Source organism: Chrysemys picta, chromosome 4, assembly GCF_011386835.1.
Source record: "Chrysemys picta bellii isolate R12L10 chromosome 4, ASM1138683v2, whole genome shotgun sequence".
NCBI classification, from domain to species: domain Eukaryota; kingdom Metazoa; phylum Chordata; order Testudines; family Emydidae; genus Chrysemys; species Chrysemys picta.
In genome coordinates, this window is record NC_088794.1 from 131,016,999 (window position 1) to 131,037,308 (window position 20,310).

The 20,310-nt window shown below is 43.1% G+C and overlaps 1 protein-coding gene across 3 annotated transcripts in view; it reads right to left on the reverse strand.

The window, feature by feature from the left end:
* CCDC85C (coiled-coil domain containing 85C) overlaps positions 1-20,310 on the reverse strand; it is a 141,585-nt gene that overhangs the window by 39,391 nt on the left and 81,884 nt on the right. For all 3 annotated transcript variants that reach the window (XM_042858697.2, XM_042858698.2, XM_042858696.2), the window contains exon 2: positions 12,371-12,447. In XM_042858697.2, coding sequence (XP_042714631.1) covers positions 12,371-12,447 — 77 coding nt within the window. The remainder of the gene's footprint in view (positions 1-12,370; positions 12,448-20,310) is intronic.

Genomic DNA, 20,310 nt, shown 5'->3' on the forward strand with positions numbered 1-20,310 from the left:
TTTTTAATTGAAAAAACAATGAAATTTTCCACAACAATGTTTATTTTGGTCAAAAAGGCAATTTTTCCCTTAAAAGAAATGTACCAATGATAAAAATTCAACCAGCTTTGGAATTTGCTCTCTTCCCAGCCCTATCGGACATCTCTCCTGGTCAAGGCTGAGACATCTGAGAGAGACTGTAGGGACACATGGTTAGCCAACTTCAGTGTCTAAGGTTGTCAGTGAGACACATCACAAGGATTAAAATTCTCTTGCGCATGAAAAAGCAGAGATTGATGTTTCTCTGTACATTCCCCTGAATTCTTTTCACATTGTTGATCTTGAATTTCTCTCAAATTAAAATTGAATTAATAATTGAACTTATTGGAAATGTTCATCTTGAATTCTTTCAAGCTAATCCTTAGCTTTTCTGTACCATTCTTTGAATTTTTTCAGTCTTAACCATTGAGGTCTGTGTGATTTGCACCTCTTTATGCATTACAAAGTTATATGATATTACCACTTCATAGCTTTTCATACTGTGATTAACTGGCCTTTTTCAATCTCTGGCTCCATAAATGGATAAAAGTGGCTTCCAATAAAATTATTAAAAAGTTGGTTAAGCACAGAATATGACTAAGCCTGTGTTCACAGCTGGAGGTTAAACCGAGCCTCATTAAATACAATGTTCTTGCACTCGTCCCACAGCAGAAACAAATGGGGCATGGAAGAGCTTTGACCACCGCCATCCCTCCACCTCTCTCTCTCTCTCTTTCTCACACACACACACACACACACACACACACACACACACACACACACACACACACCATTTCAAAAACCACGAGTCAAGAAAGCATAGGAGTGGCTTACAAATATAAATAAATAAATTTTTAATTCTTTTCATTTGTCTTCCGGTTTCACATCCTTTAGGATACATTTGTGTCACATTTTCTAGACGCTAGAAACACACTTTTATTTGTAAATGAAAGCTGAGATTCTCACATCATCACTTGACTCCAGGAACTTTAAAAAACAACAAATATTACGACATTCACAAGATCACAAGAGTCAGAATCACTGCACACCCACACAAGCTTGACTCACAGAAATGCAGGCTACTTTACAACTGTGTTAAAGTTTGCAGTTATAAATTATTTATATCTAATTTGGAGAACCCCATCCACACGAGTGTGGGCTAAGCAAGTACTTCCTTAAGCAGCAGTCCAAGGTCTTGATTCAAAGCCCATTGAAATCAATAGAAAGTCTTCCATTGACTTAATGGGTTTTGGATCCAGCTCCCAAAGAAAGGCCTGTAGTATCTCAACTTTCTTTTTCTCTGAACTGCAGTTAGCAGCATTTCTAAACTGCTCTTATAAAGCTGAATAGCTCTTCTTTTGAAAGAACATTTTGTTCAATAAATATGTATTGCTTTTTTAAAACTTCTGCTTACTGGGTTCCAATAGATAATTAATTAGTCATATCAATCAATCTGGGCATATTAAATCAGCAGGGAAGGAGCAGGAATGAAAAGCACTGATGTAGACACTGGTACTCTTACATTTTCTGTGCTACATTTTCATGAAGCTCCCCACCAACACTGCTGATCCCAAATTTGTGTGCACATGCAAAACCTGTACTTACATATGTAAAAGAGGCACACATGCATGCAAATGAGGATTTGTGCTCGCAGTTCAGACGCATAAGTCAATTTTGAAGGGTACAGCTAAGGTGGCCAGGTGTCCAGTTTCCGACCGGAAAGTCTAGCCGGAAAGGGGACCTGACAGTGTCCGGTCAGATCTACTGACCGCACACCCAACATCCAGTTACTGCGAGCAGAGGAGGCGGGGTGGCGCCGAGCCATCACCCGCATCAGCCCCTACTCAGCTGGGGCCGCCTCCTTCCCAGCCCCACAGGCAAGTCCCTTCTGACCCAAGTGGGAGGTGTGGGAGGGGGAAAGCAACAAGCGATGGGAGGGAAGTATACATGTACCATTCCTGGACCAAGTAATTGCCACACAACAAAACTAACAAGCTGATTTGAAAGGGAGGCTCAAATGTTCACAGCTGATATGAGCTCAGTGTGCCAGAGAGGCAATTGCACACGTGGGAGTGTTAATGGCAGATTTGATGCAGAAGTGGTTGATATTAAAACAACCGAAGAAATTGCAATCCAGTTCTTTTGGCGCCCGCCCATTGAGTGTGATTTCTTTTACTCCCCCATTTTTAAGAGAGGTTTAATTCCTTGCCAAAGTGTGTTTATTTCCTAGTTTATCTCAGCTCTAGTGGCTCTCATATTCCTTATATCCAGGGGCTATATTCCTAATTTGCAGACAAACATTTTGGGAATTTCACATGTGTATTTGTGGAAATGCACAAATTCAACTAGGCATTCTGCCAATCCCACTGTTCCCCAGGGCAGCAGGTCCTAATCTGGGCTCCTATGCTCCATATCGTTAATAGTATTTACAAGAATTATTTGCTACCTGCATGGCTGCAGCCTGAAAGCAGTTAGTTTTAGTGCGACTTGGACAAACTTCTCTTAAAAATAAAAACAAGCCCTACTTTCAAAATTAGAAGGAAAAAAAATACTTCAAATCGGGATTCCTCATGAATTGTCCAGACCGCTATAGTTCCCAGGAATGACCCTGACAGGTTTGGGGGTACTGACTGAGAAATACTTTAAGATTGTTGGTCTTTTAAATAAATGCTCAGCCATTCCACATAAGCCTTCAGGGTCAGAAAAGACTCTTCCTGTCCCCCAGAGGAACCCACTCTTTGATGAAAATCAGATCATAATCCCACTGTCAAGCTTCCAGTCAGTTGCAATCTCATGGCCTACCTTAAAATGGCTGCTCTGTTCAAATCTAGGCTCCCCTAGGTCAGCAACCTGCAATGCATTCTGGGGCACCTTTCCCCTGGAAAATCCTCCAGGAATGCTAAATCTGGATAGAGAAGCCACACAAAGCCCAGCAGAAACTATAAACCTACGGAGATCACAACCATCATCCCACAATGTGAAGGACCTGATGGTGGGAAATGGGAGTGGGAGTGGAAACCGGCTCAGGCATATGACCCATGAAACCTGATTTGGGACAACCTATACACTGCAGCTTTCATTTAAAGAAAATGATTCTAGCCCTTTTCCTTGTGCAGAGCGCCGACTTCTTTTTTTTTTTTTTTTTCTTGTGCAGAAAATGTTAAACAATGTAAACAGGGGTGAAAGTTTGTCATTAGGATTATTCCTAAAAATTTTGGATTATTCATGGTCTTTCCCATTGCTACCCAAAACTGACCTTAGGCACCTATGAAATTTACAAGCATGGGGTCCCTTTAATTTTGGGAGTATGGGAGACGCGAGCAGACTAATTTATAGTTGTGGAGCAGTGCTGTCTGAGATGGTTCAAAGCATAGGCCCCAACTCCATGGGTGATCTGGAGTTCAAGCACCCACGGAAATAAAATAGGGGGCACTGAGTGCCCATCAGCCCCAAAGGTTCCGGCTGGGCTGGCCGCCGATCAGCTGTTCGGCCGACCGAGGGTGGCCAGCGGAGCAGGAAGTGTTGGAAGGGGTTTCGGGGGAGGGGGCGGAGCAGGAGCAGGAAGGGGCCTGGCAAGGGCAGGGCCTCAGGGGAGGGCATGGAGTGGGGCTGGAGCACCCACCGGGGAAAAAAAAGTCAGCACCTATGGTTCAAAGGCACTTGGTCTCCCTCCTATCTGGCTACCTGCAGTTTAGCCAAACAGGGGTACATTTTAACTACAAGGGGTACATTTTAACAGTATGAGAGGTATCCTGGTCTAAGAGATGAAGCATGGACTGAGAGGAAGGGGGTGGGGCTAATCCCAGCTCTATGATGTGGAGAAAACAATGCTTCCTCTACCTCCTAGTAGGGGGGTGGATTGTGTCAATTAAATAGTTAATGTTCAGACATTACCACTATATAGTCCTGTAGTCTTAAAATTGCCTTGTCCCAGGCAGAGGTTATTTTAAAGACTGACTGACAGTGGTAAAACTCACCAGACTGACCACAAGATCTTCCAGTGGCAGCTCTTATTGTCTCTCACACCCCTGTTTTATAGGGATAATTAGCTCTCTAAGCACTTTTTTTTTTTAGGTTTGGCAACTAAGGACAGATGCCAGCATAAGCATTTGGACTCCACTTCTCCCGCAGAGTAGGCTGGAGACTGGAAGGGGCCAAAGATTTTCACTATTGCTTTTCACATAAAATTGAGTCCGTTAAATGGTGCCATCAGAAATCAGGTCACTCCCTCCCCTCAGAATCCTGCGCACCGTGATGTCACAGAAGTAGAGCAGCAGATTTCTGAAGCCTGCAGCTTTTCTGGGTGGAGTTAAATATAAAAAGTCATGAGCTTTGGAGGGCAGCTGGCGCATTGTCAGAGTGCAGCAAGGATCTCGCCCAGGCTGCAGAGCCTATGGCAGAGCTACAAGGTGGAGGACTGGTGGAGCTTCTGGGAATTGGGGCCGGGGCAAGGACCGTGGGTAATGCAGAAAAAGGAAAAACATACCTAAGTCACAAATTTTGGGTAAAACACGTATGTTTAAAATTTGGGTATTTCAGAGACAATAGTTTCCAAATAAAAGGAAACATATGAACAGAGGGTATATTTAGATTCAGATGGTACCTGCCTCACTTAGGACTTGTCTATACATAAAACACTGCAGCAGTGCCTGCAGCTGTGCCACTGTAGTGCTTCAGTAAAGACCCTACCTACACAAAGGGGAGGACTTCTCCTGTCAGCATAGGTAATCCACCTCCCCAAGGGGCAGTAGCTAGGTTGACAGGTGAATTCTCCCATTGACCTAGCACTGTCTACACGGGGGGCAAGGTCAGTTTAACTGTGTTGCTCAGGGGGGTGGATTTTTCACACCCTTGAGCGCTATAATTATACCAACCTAATTTCCTAATGTATACCACAGGCCTTAAGAGTTAGATGCCTGCGGGGCTAAGTGCCTAAGACTCCAGCTGGTAAGGACTAAAGCTGCCAAACAGGAACTGCTACACTACAGTGGAGGGGGTAAAATGAGGCCCAGCTGGGGGCCAGCCCTCCCTCCAGCACCCCACTGACCCAGAACTGCCAAAGCAGGAACCTTTGCACATTCCCATCAGAACCGTAGAATGTGCTCTGATTGACTGCCCTGAGCTGATTGACTGTTTGCGCCACTATTTCTCACTTCCTCTCACCCTCTCCCTTTTCTTTCCACTTAGCTGAGCCCTTCTTAAGTAAACCAAATTTCCCCTCCTCCCCCACAAAAAAAATGTTGTGGAACTAACATGATGCTGGCTGCCATCACATTGTTCGCTCTGCTTGTGTGTTATATCCCTTCCCCCATCCTGTGTCCATCATGTCCATTTAGACTGTACGTTCTTCAGGGCAGGGATTGTCTACTCTGTGTTTGTACAGTGTCTAGCACAATAGGGCCCCATTCTTGTTTGGACCTTAGGCTCTGCCATAATAAACATGATTAATATTAAGCATCTAACTCCCATTGAAAGTCAATGGGAATTAGGTGCCTTTCTCACTTAGGCACTTTTGAAAATTCCACTAGACACCTATCTGCATTTTTAGATGCCTGAATACCTATGTGAACTGGACCTTGGTGCTTAACTAAGTTTCATTTTAATATCATTTGCAAAATTTAACTCAAGTTAAATTTAAGTCAGCAAACGCAAAACCAATGTTATTCTGAAATGCTACATGATGGAAAATATTAAACATTGGATTATGAGGTAAGTACACAGCAGAAAAATGTTTGTGTGAATGGCAAAATGGCTGTTTCCATGGATCATATTGGACTATTCAGCCCAAGAACACTGCCACCTATTTGTATTTGTCCTGGAGGATAAATTAATCTTGTTCCAACAACGTGACATTGTTCATGGTGATAACTCAATGTTATCATGCTAGATATATCACAAAGCCAGGAGTAAATTCCCAACTCTAAGTAGGATAACAAAACGAATAACAAAACAAAAAGAATGGCTAGTGTCAGGAGCCCACATGATCAGTAGACACTAGGACTTGCAACTCTACATTAACAAAGAGCCGTGTCCAAAATATAGTAAAATTTTGCTCCAAGGCTGCAGAAAGCATTAGATGATGCCTCAGGAGATGTAATGAGTCTTGATATGAAAGAGGGTGCCATCTATATTTAAATGCCACTTGCTGTTAGATGCTGCTCCTGGCTTAGAGTGTTACCAAGGATAGCCCTGAAAAGGAACTATCAATTCCTATGGGTAGAGATGATGTAGGAATTAAAGATCAACAGGAGGGAAACAATGGGTCTACAATGAAGCAGCGGGAATAAAACAATAAATAAAAAAAAAACCCTAACAAAAAAGTCCCACCATATCTGTACTTGGTTATCATGAACGAGAAGGAAAGAGAAAGGAAAGCTTCTTCATTTCCCCCCCATCCTCAATCGCGGTTCAGGGAATGGGAGCATTCGATCCTACTCAAAATGGGAAGAAAAGAGCTTCCAATGAATCTGTTCAGAATAGTCACCAGAAGCAGAGAAGTACGTCTTAACACACTAGTATCGATATTAACGTGTACAGTACGAACGGCAGACTCAGAAAGACCCTGGAATATCACTACTCCCACAGCACCAGCGTTCTTTATTCTTATGTGTTTAAGGATGGCAGAGATGTCAGCCAGCAGAATAATGAGCTACATTTAAAAGTCTTACACTAACTTATTTTTCTGTCTGAAAAAGGCACAAAGGTACTGAGGTACGTCTCCACACAGCCTCACATCCCAGCCACTAAACAGGGTCAAGAAGCACCAGTTAGCCAAGGAGCCCTGTGTCCCAGGCCTCTGTAGTATAAACATTTTTACAAAGCTTGCAATATCATTTACAGCCCTGGCATTAGCAGATATCTCTGGATGAAACAGTATTTTTGGTTCTATGCTTAGCATTTGGTAAGAAGCCAGGAAGACTTCTATAACCAGTACAGATTTGTTAATCTCTTAATGCACTGGCATTGTTTGTTACTTAGGACCTCAGGTTTCATCACTCCTTCAGCGCCTTGGAGACACAACTTCCTGCCATTGGGAAAGCATCTTTCCAAATATCACTTGCTACTGCACTGTCAACATACAAGGGAGAAGGCTGAGCTGAGTTAAAATGCAACTTAGATGGTGAAAAGTGAAGTGAGTTTGGTGGCTTCAACAAAGTCTCAATTAGAGGGAACATATCAATATTACAAAAATAGCACCCCATTTGTCATGATGCTATCTGACTAGGTGCTTACGCAGAGCCCCTCATCACAAGATCTAAGCTTTGCTTTCCCAAAGCAAACAGAGCAAAAGAGAGTCAAACAAGCACACTAGATTTCTTCAGAGGGTGCTAGAGAGTGCATGTCTAGGTACTGAGAGAGAGGGGGGAGCTTCTCATCTTCCTCCAGCTTATCTTCTTTTCCTTAGGTTTGTTTGTTGATATTGTGGGAAGATGAGGTTAAATCAGCAAGTTCCAGAAGAGAGCTTTGGAGCAATTGCAGCGAAAGCGCAGGCCATGTCTATACGAACAGCTCTGCAGCTGCACCATACCACTGAGCCGCTGCAGTGCATCTTGTGAAGACACTCTGTGCCGACAGAAGAAAGCTCACCCATCGGCATTAAAAACTCACCTCCGTGAGTGGCATAACCTATGTAGGTGGAAGAAGCTCTGTGCACGCGAACATTTGTCAATGTAACTTATTTTGCTCGGGGGGTGGAATATTCACACCCCTGAGTGACATATGTTTTGCTGACACAGGCTATAGTGTAGACACAGCCTCAGTTCTGTGTTCCCAATAATTTTACCCTTGAAGGTGGCAGTTTCATTGTTCACGATACTACAGTACCAAGGGCCATATAAATACACAGGATGCAAATAGATGGTCTGTGAGCAAGAGGCATTCTTTTAAGCTTGGCCCAGATGCCATGGAGGACCATAAAGATGCTTTATAGTGCATGAGTAGAGCACTGGGGTCATATGTTCTCCATGACTAGTGTTGCTAACAAGGTGAGCGGCTGCATTTCGGATCTTGGAGCTTATTACGGTCAGTGCATTCATTCCCAGGCATAGCAAGTTGCAGTAATCTGGCCTGGAAATCATGGAGGTGAGGATATTTGAGGATAGGTCATCATCAAGTGACAGCAGAGGTCCAGCTTTCTTGCCAGCCACAGAAGGCAGGCAGCATTTTTGGCAGCTGCTGCTATTTGAGCATCCAGAAGCAGGAGAACCCCAAAGCCGCAAACTTGGATAGGTTTCAGAGTAGCAGCCGTGTTAGTCTGTATCCGCAAAAAAAACAGGAGTACTTGTGGCACCTTAGAGACTAACAAATTTATTAGAGCATAAGCTTTCATGGACTACAGCCCACTTCTTCGGATGCATACAGAGTGGAATAAATATTGAGGAGATATATATACACACATACAGAGAGCATAAACAGGTGGGAGTTGTCTTACCAACTCTGAGAGGCCAATTAAGTAAGAGAAAAAAACTTCTGAAGTGATAATCAAGCTAGCCCAGTACAGACAGTTTGATAAGAAGTGTGAGAATACTTACAAGGGGAGATAGATTCAGTGTTTGTAATGGCTCAGCCATTAACAGTCCTTATTCAATCCTGAGTTGATTGTGTCTAGTTTGCATATCAATTCCAGCTCAGCAGTCTCTCGTTGGAGTCTGTTTTTGAAGTTTTTCTGTTGTAATATAGCCACCCACAGGTCTGTCACTGAATGACCAGACAGGTTAAAGTGTTCTCCCACTGGTTTTTGAGTATTATGATTCCTGATGTCAGATTTGTGTCCATTAATTCTTTTGCGGAGAGACTGTCCGGTTTGGCCAATGTACATGGCAGAGGGGCATTGCTGGCACATGATGGCATATATCACATTGGTAGATGTGCAGGTGAACGAGCCCCTGATGGTATGGCTGATGTGATTAGGTCCTATGATGATGTCACTTGACTAGATATGTGGACAGAGTTGGCATCGGGGTTTGTTACAAGGATAGGTTCCTGGGTCAGTGGTTTTGTTCAGTGATGTGTGGTTGTTGGTGAGTATTTGCTTTAGGTTGGGGGGTTGTCTGTAAGCGAGGACAGGTCTGTCTCCCAAGATCTGTGAGAGTAAAGGATCATCTTTCAGGATAGGTTGTAGATCTCTGATGATGCACTGGAGAGGTTTTAGTTGGGGGCTGAAGGTGACAGCTAGTGGTGTTCTGTTATTTTCTTTGTTGGGCCTGTCTTGTAGGAGGTGACTTCTGGGTACTCGTCTGGCTCTGTCAAACTGTTTTTTCACTTCAGCAGGTGGGTATTGTAGTTTTAAGAATGCTTGATAGAGATCTTGTAGGTGCTTGTCTCTATCTGAGGGATTGGAGCAAATGCGGTTATATCTTAGAGCTTGGCTGTAGACAATGGATCGTGTGGTGTGTCCTGGATGGAAGCTGGAGGCATGTAGGTAAGTGTAGCGGTCAGTAGGTTTCCGGTATAGGGTGGTATTTATGTGACCATCGCTTATTAGCACAGTAGTGTCCAGGAAATGGACCGCTTGTGTGGATTGATCTAGGCTGAGGTTGATGGTGGGATGGAAATTATTGAAATCATGGTGAAATTCCTCAAGGGCTTCTTTTCCATGGGTCCAGATGATGAAGATGTCATCAAGGTAGCGCAAGTAGAGTAGGGGCGTTAGGGGACGAGGGTAGTTGGATAGTTGAGGGCAGACTCCCTCGGCAGCAGGAGGAATGATGATGGTGAACAGATCTTCAAAATATTTTCCTCTTCCCTCCAATTTATGCATGTTTAGCTTCAGCCCATTGCCTTTCACCCACTTGCTGGTCTTGGCCAGTCACCAGATGAGCGAGGGATAAGGGATTTGGTTGCAGATGAGACAATGCCCCCTGCACCATTGTCTGAGCGTGGCCTGAAAGCCAGGATTGATGGGATTTTCTGTATTAATTCCTGTTACAGAAGTGCTAGATATTATTGGGGGAGGGGGAGGTGTTTTAGGGTTTTATTAAAGAAACTCTCCATCTAAATGGCATTGGCTAAAAACAGAAAACTGAAGATTCTGGGCTTTCCTGTAAGGTGTATGAAGTCTGTTCCTTCAAACGTGAACATTTCTTCAGCTGTTGCCTCGTGTGAGGTTCATTTGCAAAAAAAAAAAAAGGCTTCAGCTGGGAACAGTGTGCTAATGAGAAGAATGTCCCTAGACATCTTTGTAGTCTATATACTTTTCACCTACTAATTACTGATCACTTTTCCGAACTCATAAAAGCACAGGCAAGCAGATAAAGCGCTCAGTGCCCTGTGGCCTGCAGAAGACAGAAATAAGTCAGGCCAAGGGCATATTGAACAGGCAGCCACTTACCCAATCCATGGCCAGTCTCCTAGCAACAGGCCACAGCATTCAACAGAGCCCATCTGTTTACCAATATTTCCAATGAAATTGTCTCAGGGTTTAAACTGCCACCAGCTAATTTGTGGGTGGGAGAGAGTTAAAATTAAATTAGCAATTGATTTATGTTTGAAGGCCACTTGGATGCTGTTGAGTTGAATGCCTTTTGGGGTTTTAACCCTTTGGTGCCTATCTGGAACCAAAGGACTTTCTGGTGTAATTCAATAGGGCATTTTGCTTTAATTCCAGGGATACCAGCTCAAGATCTCAACAAGTTGAAAGGATTACAAAGGCCACAAAGTTGGGTCAAACTGTAGCCTGAAATTTAGATTTCGTAAAAACAAGATTTTACAAAAACCTCAGCACCAATACTTGCATCTTTTGAATTTTTTTTTATTTTGGGGAAAGGATTTGTTTTTTAAACAAATGAACATTTCAGCATCCCACTAAAATCAGAACGTGGAGACAAAAGCAATATTGGACTGGTTTATTTTAAATTGTTCAAACTTAGTGAGATGGAAAGAGCAAGCAGAACAGCATAAAGTGTAAGAAGTAAAACTAGATTTAAAAAAAAAATCTTTTCATTTCAAGAAATCTAGTGATATTTTAAATAATTGCCAACTCTCTAACCGGACAGAATTTTAACCCATCATCTAAGAGAATTAGCAGTTGCACTCACTGCCATAGCACCCCCTATTGTCAGAGCTTCTCATTGAAGGGGTTTCAGCCCTAGCACCCCATGTCGGCAGTCTGCCTTTGAGCATGATTCAGTACTCCAGCTGAGAAGCATCTAGTTCAGATCCCTTACAGGGTAAGAGAAATTCAAACTAGCATCCAAAGTGTCTCAACAAATCAGCCCTTCCTCTGGGCTCTGTCTTCATGCCTTCTCCCCAACTCTGGTATTCAGCACTAACCCCGCAGTCCGAGTCTTCCTGAGGTGACTGTTCTCCTTCAGCCTCTGGCTCCGGGCCCTTCACAGAAGTCCCTCTGCTTCCTGAACTTACCCCTTTTAAGAGGCCTGGCTGTCCATGAAGTTATCACTTGACATCTCCTAGTCCCACCCTCTCTGCCTGGGAAGCAATTAATTAGTTGCAGCACAGGTATAATAGATGTGATTAACTGGCTCTTATCCCTTTCTCGCCCATAATGGGGTTTCAGCCCATCACCAAGAGATGGTCACAAAGAGAGCAACTATAAAACATTCCTTAAAGCAAGAAGTGAGGTTTAGAACAGAAGAAACCTAAACATGCCAGCACAGAAGAAAGTGAAAGGATATGAGGGCACAGGGCTAAATTCTCTGCTGGTTTAAATGGCCATACCATTGAGGTCAATGAAACTGCACCAGTTTACACCAGCAGGGAATTTGGTCCTCAGTGTTCCCTGCAGGAGCCAGAGGAAATGCAAGGCAGAAGGAGTGTTTCTCCATGCAAACTCACATGTCACAGCAGCCGAGAAGCAAGAAGGAACAGAACAGCTGGTGGCTAGAAGCCTCTAGCAGCAGAAAACAGGGAGCAAGCAGTCTTCGCTTTAAATGCTTTTTCTGGAGCCCACTGTGTGCAAAACAGTCACCTACCTCTTACGGCACTCGTTTTTTATAAGCACAAAGATCGTAAACAAATGTTACAAACCACATCCATACAACAATGGCCAAAGCTGCTCCTTTTTGCTGTAAGCTCTCCTGCAGATATTATCCTTGTCCTACTCACCAATGGGTAGTCAAGACAACACCCTATAACAAGGATAGTGCATGCACTGGGGTCCTCTGTATAGACACATACATAACCCTGCTGTAATGGGGGCCCACACCTCTAGAGCATCCCCTCACGGCCCAGTGCAGTACAGCCATTACATCTCTGCCTTAGTTTCCCCAAATGTGGCTTTTAATAACTCCACTGAAGCTTGTTTTTGAACAGCGCCCTTCCAGAGGTGTCTAGTTTGGATCCAGTTGCAGACATAAAAGTCATATTGTATATTAACACCACCAGAAAAACCTACCTGAGAAAGGAGTTTGTTGTCATCCTCCAACAGTTTGACTTTTGTTTCAAGTTGCCTGATGTAGTTGGAAGATGAATCTTTAAAGGGAAGAAGAAAAAGAAATAAGATTAATCTCCCTGTGACACGGTTCTTTAAAATCAGTAATATAGTTTTACCATTAGACTCATTTTTACTCTCACTGGAAGATAAGCTTAGAAAAGAGCTAAAGAACCATGCTCAGGGGTCACAGCTGGAGAGTCTAATGCATTAACAAAGAGGAGGAGACGGATACAGGAATACTTAAAACCTGAAGTACGCACACGGATGAACATACACACCCAAAGAATTCTACCAGTGAGATCTGATAGGCTATTCTAAAAACACATGGAGTTTGGCAGAAATAATGGTAGGGCAACAGAGTACAGTAGTCTCACATAACATGGTAGTGTTCAGTTTGGGGAGTTTAATAGACAGTTTAGCATTACAGTAAAACAGCACTAGGGATTAGGATGACCTGGTGCCAAAGAGCTCTGTGGGTGGGTTGCTGCTGTGCAGAACATCTGCTTTTTGTTTTGGAACACACTTTGAAGCAACACATATTGCAAATTGCACACAGAGAAATTAAAGAGTGGGCAAAATAGTTGCACCAGCTTCATCACAATGTAATTATTTGCAGGACAAAATTCTTGCACACATTAATCTGTCTGTAACATTTCAAATTCATCTGCAGTTTTAATAGCAGGGCGTATAATCTGTCTGCGGTGAGTTTTGCAGCTTAAGCAAGTGACTAACCTGAGCAAACTCTGTTCTGAGTGTCAAAAGTACTTTGTAAAATGGAGAAGATAGAGCACTGGACTGGGACACAGGAGATCTAGGTTTTATTCCCACCATGGCCACTGGCCTGCTGGGTGACCTTGGGCAAGTCACTTCATCTCCTTGTCTCTCAGTTTCCCCATCTGTGAAATGGGGATAATGATACCCACCTCCTTTGTAAAGTGCGTTGAGATCTACAGAGGAAAAGCGCTATATGAGAGTGAGGTATTAGTATTTACTGTGAAATGGTGCAAAGCCACTATTCAACCACAATAGTTCATACTGGGCATGAATGAGAGAAGAACTGAGCACCCTGCAACCGCACCGATTTTTGTTGTGCTTTGGAGATACTGAGCACAGGCTCAGACCCACTATGGTCTAGCAAGATGCAGTTAGTAAGAGATTTTCATACATGATCTTCCAAGGCTCATTCCTATACAAGGCTGAACTGCCTCATCTCTCACTGACGTCACTGGATGTTGAAGTTGTCCAGCACCTACCAGAGGCACTCAGCACCTTGCAGAATTCTTGCCAGGCCATTCTTTACGCAGGTTTTGCAGATCTGCTAGCATGCAACTACGGCTCATATCTTAAGGTGCTTTGACTATTCATGGGAAAAACTGAAATATGCCAGACGTGCCACACTGCACACAAAGGAAGTGTAACAACTACTCAGACAAGATATATTATATTCAAGTACTGTATCTACTTACAAACTCCCCCGGATGACATGTATTGCTTTTGTTTAAAACTGTTTTGTATGAAACAAGTAAATCCAAATATTCCTCATAACAAAAACAGAGGATAAGAAAAGGCAATTTCAAATCACATACGTCCTCTGAACAGGTTAAATGACCTTAGAATCCATACAATACCACTTTGAGATGCAATGCTGTCAGAGTTCACAAACTAAACAGGCCAGGTTTGAACTTGGCTGGGAATGAACAACAGGGCTTGTCTACACTTACATTTTATAGCGCAGCAAGTCTGAGCTCTTTAAAGTGCTAGTGTAGACAGGCTCTGAGCACTCGGAGCTATTCCCCTCGTGGAAATGGATTACCAGGAGCACTGGGAGAGCTCTCTCCCAGCACTCACGCCCGACCACACTTACACTTCCAAGCGCTGCCATGGGAGTGTTCCCGAGGCAGCGCTTTGAAGTTTCCAGCGTATGTAGACTTACCCTAAGAGCTGCTGTAAGAAGTGATTTGCATGGTCAATAGTTGGCAGTTTCCCCTCTGAGGCCTCAATTCAGCAAAGCAAACAGCTTAAGCAAGTGTTAAAGTTCCACTAAAGTCAGGGACAGTTCAGCACATGCTTAAGTACTTTGCCGGAATCAGGGGCCAAGGTCTGAATTAGTAATGTCCCTGTGGTCCACCACAGTGTTAGGGGCACTGTTTTGTTGTGACATCTTATGATCATTAAAAAAAAAATCTTACAAATTTTACCTTGAGAATATCAGGAAGCACTTGGCCAAATTCCAATTTTGCTTCCCTAAATTCAATCTGCAGCCCTGATTAGATATGTTATTCTTCACTTTCTGCCACACATGGCTTCACAGAGTTTCTGTGCACTGTTAAATAAAAATTTAGTGCTAGAGGTGAATCTGTTTCAGCAGTGAGTGACGTGATCTATGTACATACAATCCTGAAAGTTTCCACTAGGTTTCAGACATCGAAAGCTGTGGAAAATGAGTGGTTTGGAAAAGCAGGATGCAATGCAAAACTCACTTGGCTGCTAAAGGATTACCTGTGATTACCTGCAGATCAGCTATCACTAGACTGGACATATTTTGTACATCCTTTTGATAAATATGTAAGCTACTAGGATGAGAGGTAGTATATAATGCTATAGCAGTAGTTCTCAAACTTTTGTACTTTCACAAAGCAAGCACCATTTAACACCATTATAAATGCTGGGTGCAAAGCAGGGTTTGGGGTGAAGGCTGACAGCTCACAACCCCCCATAATATACTCGTGACCCCGAGGGGTCCCGACCCCCAGTTTGAGAACCCCTGCTATAGAGGCTCGATATATGCACAGCTGGCTCAGATGCAGGTCTCAGCTACAACCATAGTATTTAGCAGGGTTTTTGCCTAGTTTCCCTGTGCAGGGTGGACTCTGTGGGAGACAACCCTCTCTAGACAGACTAGCATAAGAACAGCCATACTCGGTCAGACCAAAGATCCATCTATCCCAGTATCCTGTCTTCCGACGATGGCTAATGCCAGGTGCCTCAAAGGGAATGAACAGAGCAGGTAATAATCAGGTGATCCATTGAGGCTAGGGACACCACCCTGGTCATCCTGGCTAATAGCCATTGACTGTCCCATAATTATTTATTATTATTTGTATTATGCCTAGAAGCCCCAGTCATGGTCCAGGACCACTTTGTGCTAAATGCTGTACAAAACACAGAGCAAAAAGACAGTCCCTGCCCCAAACAGTTTATAACAACAGATTTTTTGATCAAAGAACTGAATACTCCATGTCCACCATGGCCCGAGAAACTATGCTAGAAACCAGCTAGCAACACCCATGTTTAAACAGAGTTGTGGATATATACACCTGCATGGAGAGGGTCTAGGGTGACCAGACATTCCAATAAAATCGGGACTGTCCCGATATTCAGTTGTTTGTCCTGCGTCCCGACGGATGTATGGTCCGGACGCCATTTGTCCCGATATTTTGGCTGAGGGCGGGAGGAGTACACTGGTGAGCCCTTTTTTTATTTTTATTTTTTTGCGCTTGGGCCCTGTTCCCCCATGCGTCCCGATATTTTGTTCTTGTCATCTGGTCACCCTACTCAGAGGGTCCTCCATACGCGAGTTCTTTTACTAGGTTTCCAGTCAAATGGATTTGTCCCATGGCAGGGACAGTTTTTGAATACAGATACTCATAGAAAGAAAGAGAAAGTATTATTTCTTTTTTAAAATGATGCCTATCACATGCCAATGTGTGCTTTCTAGACACATGCTTAGTAGGGCCGTGCAACCCTGTGAAAGTCAATGGGAACTGTGGGTGCTACCATCTTTAAAATTCAGTTCTAAGATTTACAAGGACTCTAGTTCTCATCAGATGACACTCTGGAAAGTTGAGTCTGTGTTCAAATACAATAAATGAACCAATCTTTAAATTCTGCCCTCTGTAAGGGAACGCCAAATGACCGTAGTCAAATTAAACATAAAAAAAACAAACAAGAAAAAGAATCAGCTATTTTGTTGTCAGCAGTAAATATTGCATCTCTGGCACTGCATGAGAAACACTCATCAGTACTGTCAGCCTCTGCATTGCACTCTCAGAGATTAATCACCAACATCTTGTGAACATTCTTTATTCTAGGTGGGTACCAGCTGAGCAGTTAACATCCTGATTTCAATTTTAAAAGACTCCATAACTCTCAGACCTGCAGGCAGTGTCACTCAAGCATTAAGCAGCAAAACCTATGCTGATTTTTCCGCTCTTTTAGATCAAGAACCACATTCCCAGAATTTTTCTGCCTCCGACCTTCCCGTTATCAGTAAATTTTCCACCACCACCTCCCCCCCAAAAAGCTTCATTTGAAAAAGGCATTGCAGACCCATCTGCTGAGCAGGAATGTTAATGGATCACACCCCCTAGCCAGAATCACTGTTAAAATTAAACAAATCCGCCCCCTCCCCCGCATCTCCATATTAGCTATGTCTTCAAAATTTATGGAATGCTTTAACACTCAGTCCAAATGCACATTCTTCTCATTGGTTTTAGTGGCTCAACAGAACCCCAAACTTCATACCATATAAACAGCACAGTTTAGGTCAGATCCTCAGCTGGTGTGAAGTGGCACTGATTTCAATGGCCCTACTACGTTTTACAAGAGCTGACGCTCTGGTGCCTTATTTTTTAGTTTAATCGCACAGATCTATTAATAGGCTCCATACATGAAGAGTATGCTGAGGAGGACGAGAGGGAGTTGTAGGGGCTGGGAAGGAAAGTGTCTTGTGTGGTCAATGATGCTATAAGGCAGAGGTAGTCAATAGGTGGACTGCGGGCCAAATCTGGACTGCCAGACGCTTTTGAACAGACCCTGAAATCTTTTTCTTTCTTTATTATCATTATTGGTAATTTAATTATTATTATTTTCTCTGGAGTCTGGACCTTGACTATACCTTGACCTAGAAATTGGACCTCGATAAAAAATAATGAACTACTCCTGATAGAAGGACTGGTAAGCTGGTGGGTGTGCCATTAGGGAGGGTTTCCCAGCTAGAATGAAGCTCACTTCCTCTCTGGCTATTGCTAAATTAGCCCTTGCCCTTGAAGCTATCCCTGGAGTTCTTAAGCAGCTGTGTGAGGAAATGTTTGCCTTAGGACCCAGATCAGGTATCCGCCCATCCTGCTCTCCTTCATTATTATAACCACACCTCGCTCTTGCACTGCTCTTTTCATCGGTAGATTCAAAGCACTTCACAATCTCTAATGCATTCGCACAACACCCACTGAGGTAGGGAAGTGCTATTACCCTTATATTACATATGTCACACTCTGTGCTATATAGTCATTGTGCTCAGTATATTTTTTTAAGAGCAAGGTATAAACCTTTCCAGACAAGTGCAGTATAATACAAATTGGCTTGCTTGGGGGGTTGCTTCCATTCCTGGCTATTTAAAATGGGAACACAAATGGACAGGGTCCCTGCACTGTTTGCCCGACTCTCTGAGCACATGCACCTTGGAGCAGGGGGATTATCACTGGCTAAAAGAGAAACTACTTGGGGGAGCCCTGCTGGGAGGTCATCCCTGGTTGGGTTATACTTATAACTGACAGCATGTCACTGAGTATCGGGGGCATGTAATAGGGAGGAGGTGTGGAATGGAAGTGTTTGTCAGCGGGGTGAGGGCAGAAACAGGGGTATGTGAGTAAGTGCAATAGGGCATAAGGGGGGCATCTAACAGAAAGACATGATTCTCCTGTCAGCAGGCACTGGAATCCTGCATAAAAATGCTGAGTAAATTTTGCTGTTGTGACAGGTGCTTCACTGGGAATATATTGGAAGTGGAAGCAGCTTTGTAGAGAGAGAAAGAGCTAGGAAACAGGTTCTGGAGGGAGATCCAAGAGACAGCCATGCTCAGAGTGAAAGTTTAGGGTCAAGTCTATGTTACATTGTTTTTTGAATTCCCAGTAATCTCAAAGCCAGCACAGGGTGAGTTTGGACACTAATTCAGGGTCTGTGCACTCTGTCGAGGAAGGGACAGGGACGCAGCCCATTCACAGGGAACAATCAGAAATAAAAACAATGCTAATGAAAACTGAGGAGGGCCGTGAAGATTATAACTAATCATGATTCATTTACTCAGTGCTAGCGCCCAAACTAAATTGTTTGTAGAGCTGTAAAATAAGTCCAATTTCTTTACTGAGCCTTTGAAATGCTAATTGACGTAGTAGGTATCATCATCTCTGCTAGCGGCACCTGAATTACTCTCCAAAGTCATAAAGGAGTATTACTGTTATTACCCACCCTCATGAATATTTACTGATCTTTAAAAATATATATATTCCATCTGGACTAGGGTGTAATTCAACTTAAATATAATCTATCTGAATAACTTCTCTCCACACAGACAAAACACTTAATACTTATTACAGCTAAATCAAGAAGAGACAAATCACTCTTCCTTGTTTTAACTAAATTGCCTTAGAGGAGTCGGGAATTGCCTAGCTGCTGAAGAAGGCTTTTAACACACAAATTAGAAACTGTTTTACAATAAAAAATAAATCTCTGTGTGTCTGGAACACAGAACAATGTCACACACAGAGATGTTTGCAGATGCTAGGGCATTTCATTTCCCCATTAGAGATTTCAGAGGAAGCTGGATGATGGGCAAATAAGATGAAACATGCATTTATTTTGACATTTGTAACAATCATGGTTTATTTCCCTGTACATCATTTCTCAAATTTGAGAGAATGTGGAACACAAGCTACAAGTTTAATATCAAGCACCATTTGTATAACAAATCTTTAGAATGTTGTTTTACTTGTTTTACTTAAGTGAATTTAATCAAAATCCATACAATCCACTTTATAAGATCAGTCTGCCCTGGAGACAGAGGAAAATATTAATGTAGCTATCTATGAAAACAGAAAGCAGTGGAACATCAACTGAGAGCTGAAATGGTACAAATACATTGAATTACACATGATTTAATTTAGCAGAACCATATCAAATAACCACACAAACAGACAGAGTGATACTGCATAGTGGTAATAATTAGTTGGGATTTTTGTTATATTCTATGGGAGTTTGGACTGATTTCTCTGATGTGATATACAGCTTCCTAAGGGAAGAGGTGAAAGACCCAACACTTGGCTCAGAGCAAGCAGACCTAGTTGGGACTAAACTCTATGCAATGTTTTGCAGGAAACAATCTTGCACGAGCAGAGAGATGGACTAGATGGGATGACGCAGGTTTTTTCCACTGTATTCTTTCTGTGTCATATATATTTCAAATTGTGGGCCACATGTGATCCCCACTGTTGTGCTGTATAGAAGGTGGCAGATTAGGCTACAAATCTATTGCATGGTTTCCCCAAGCACCCCCTCCACTGTCTGCACTCGGTAGATGTGCCACAGATTTGGGGAGGGGAAGGTGGAGATTTGCCCTCCATTGGGTTCTCTCCCTATGGGTCATTTTCACTCAGTGAAGCACAGGAGACTTAATCATGGCAAGATGCATCAACATTTCCTCCCTCAGTGTCCTGCAATGACTATTTTCCCCCACACAAAAAGCAGCTTCCCCCCCACCAGCACTGCCCCCAAACTCAAACCATAGGAAAGGAGAACACAGAAAGGAGTGCAAATTCTGACACAGTTTACTGTCTGCTGCTCTATTTTCCTTCCCTGTGCACAGATGCTGACATCTTCCTTTCCATTCCATTGCACACTGACCTTTCCATTAAACTGGCTATCATGCAAAGACCCTCAACCTGTACTAAATAAAACAATTTGCCAGTACTAGAGCTGCTTGTCAGTAGTTTTGTTATCAGACTTCTACTCCTCAGCACAATATATCAGACCCTCACGGCTCCACTGGTTTTATTTATTGACACTGACGATGAGGATGACAAGCAGGCTGAATTATGGGCCAGCAATTTGTCTTGTGACGAAGTTGA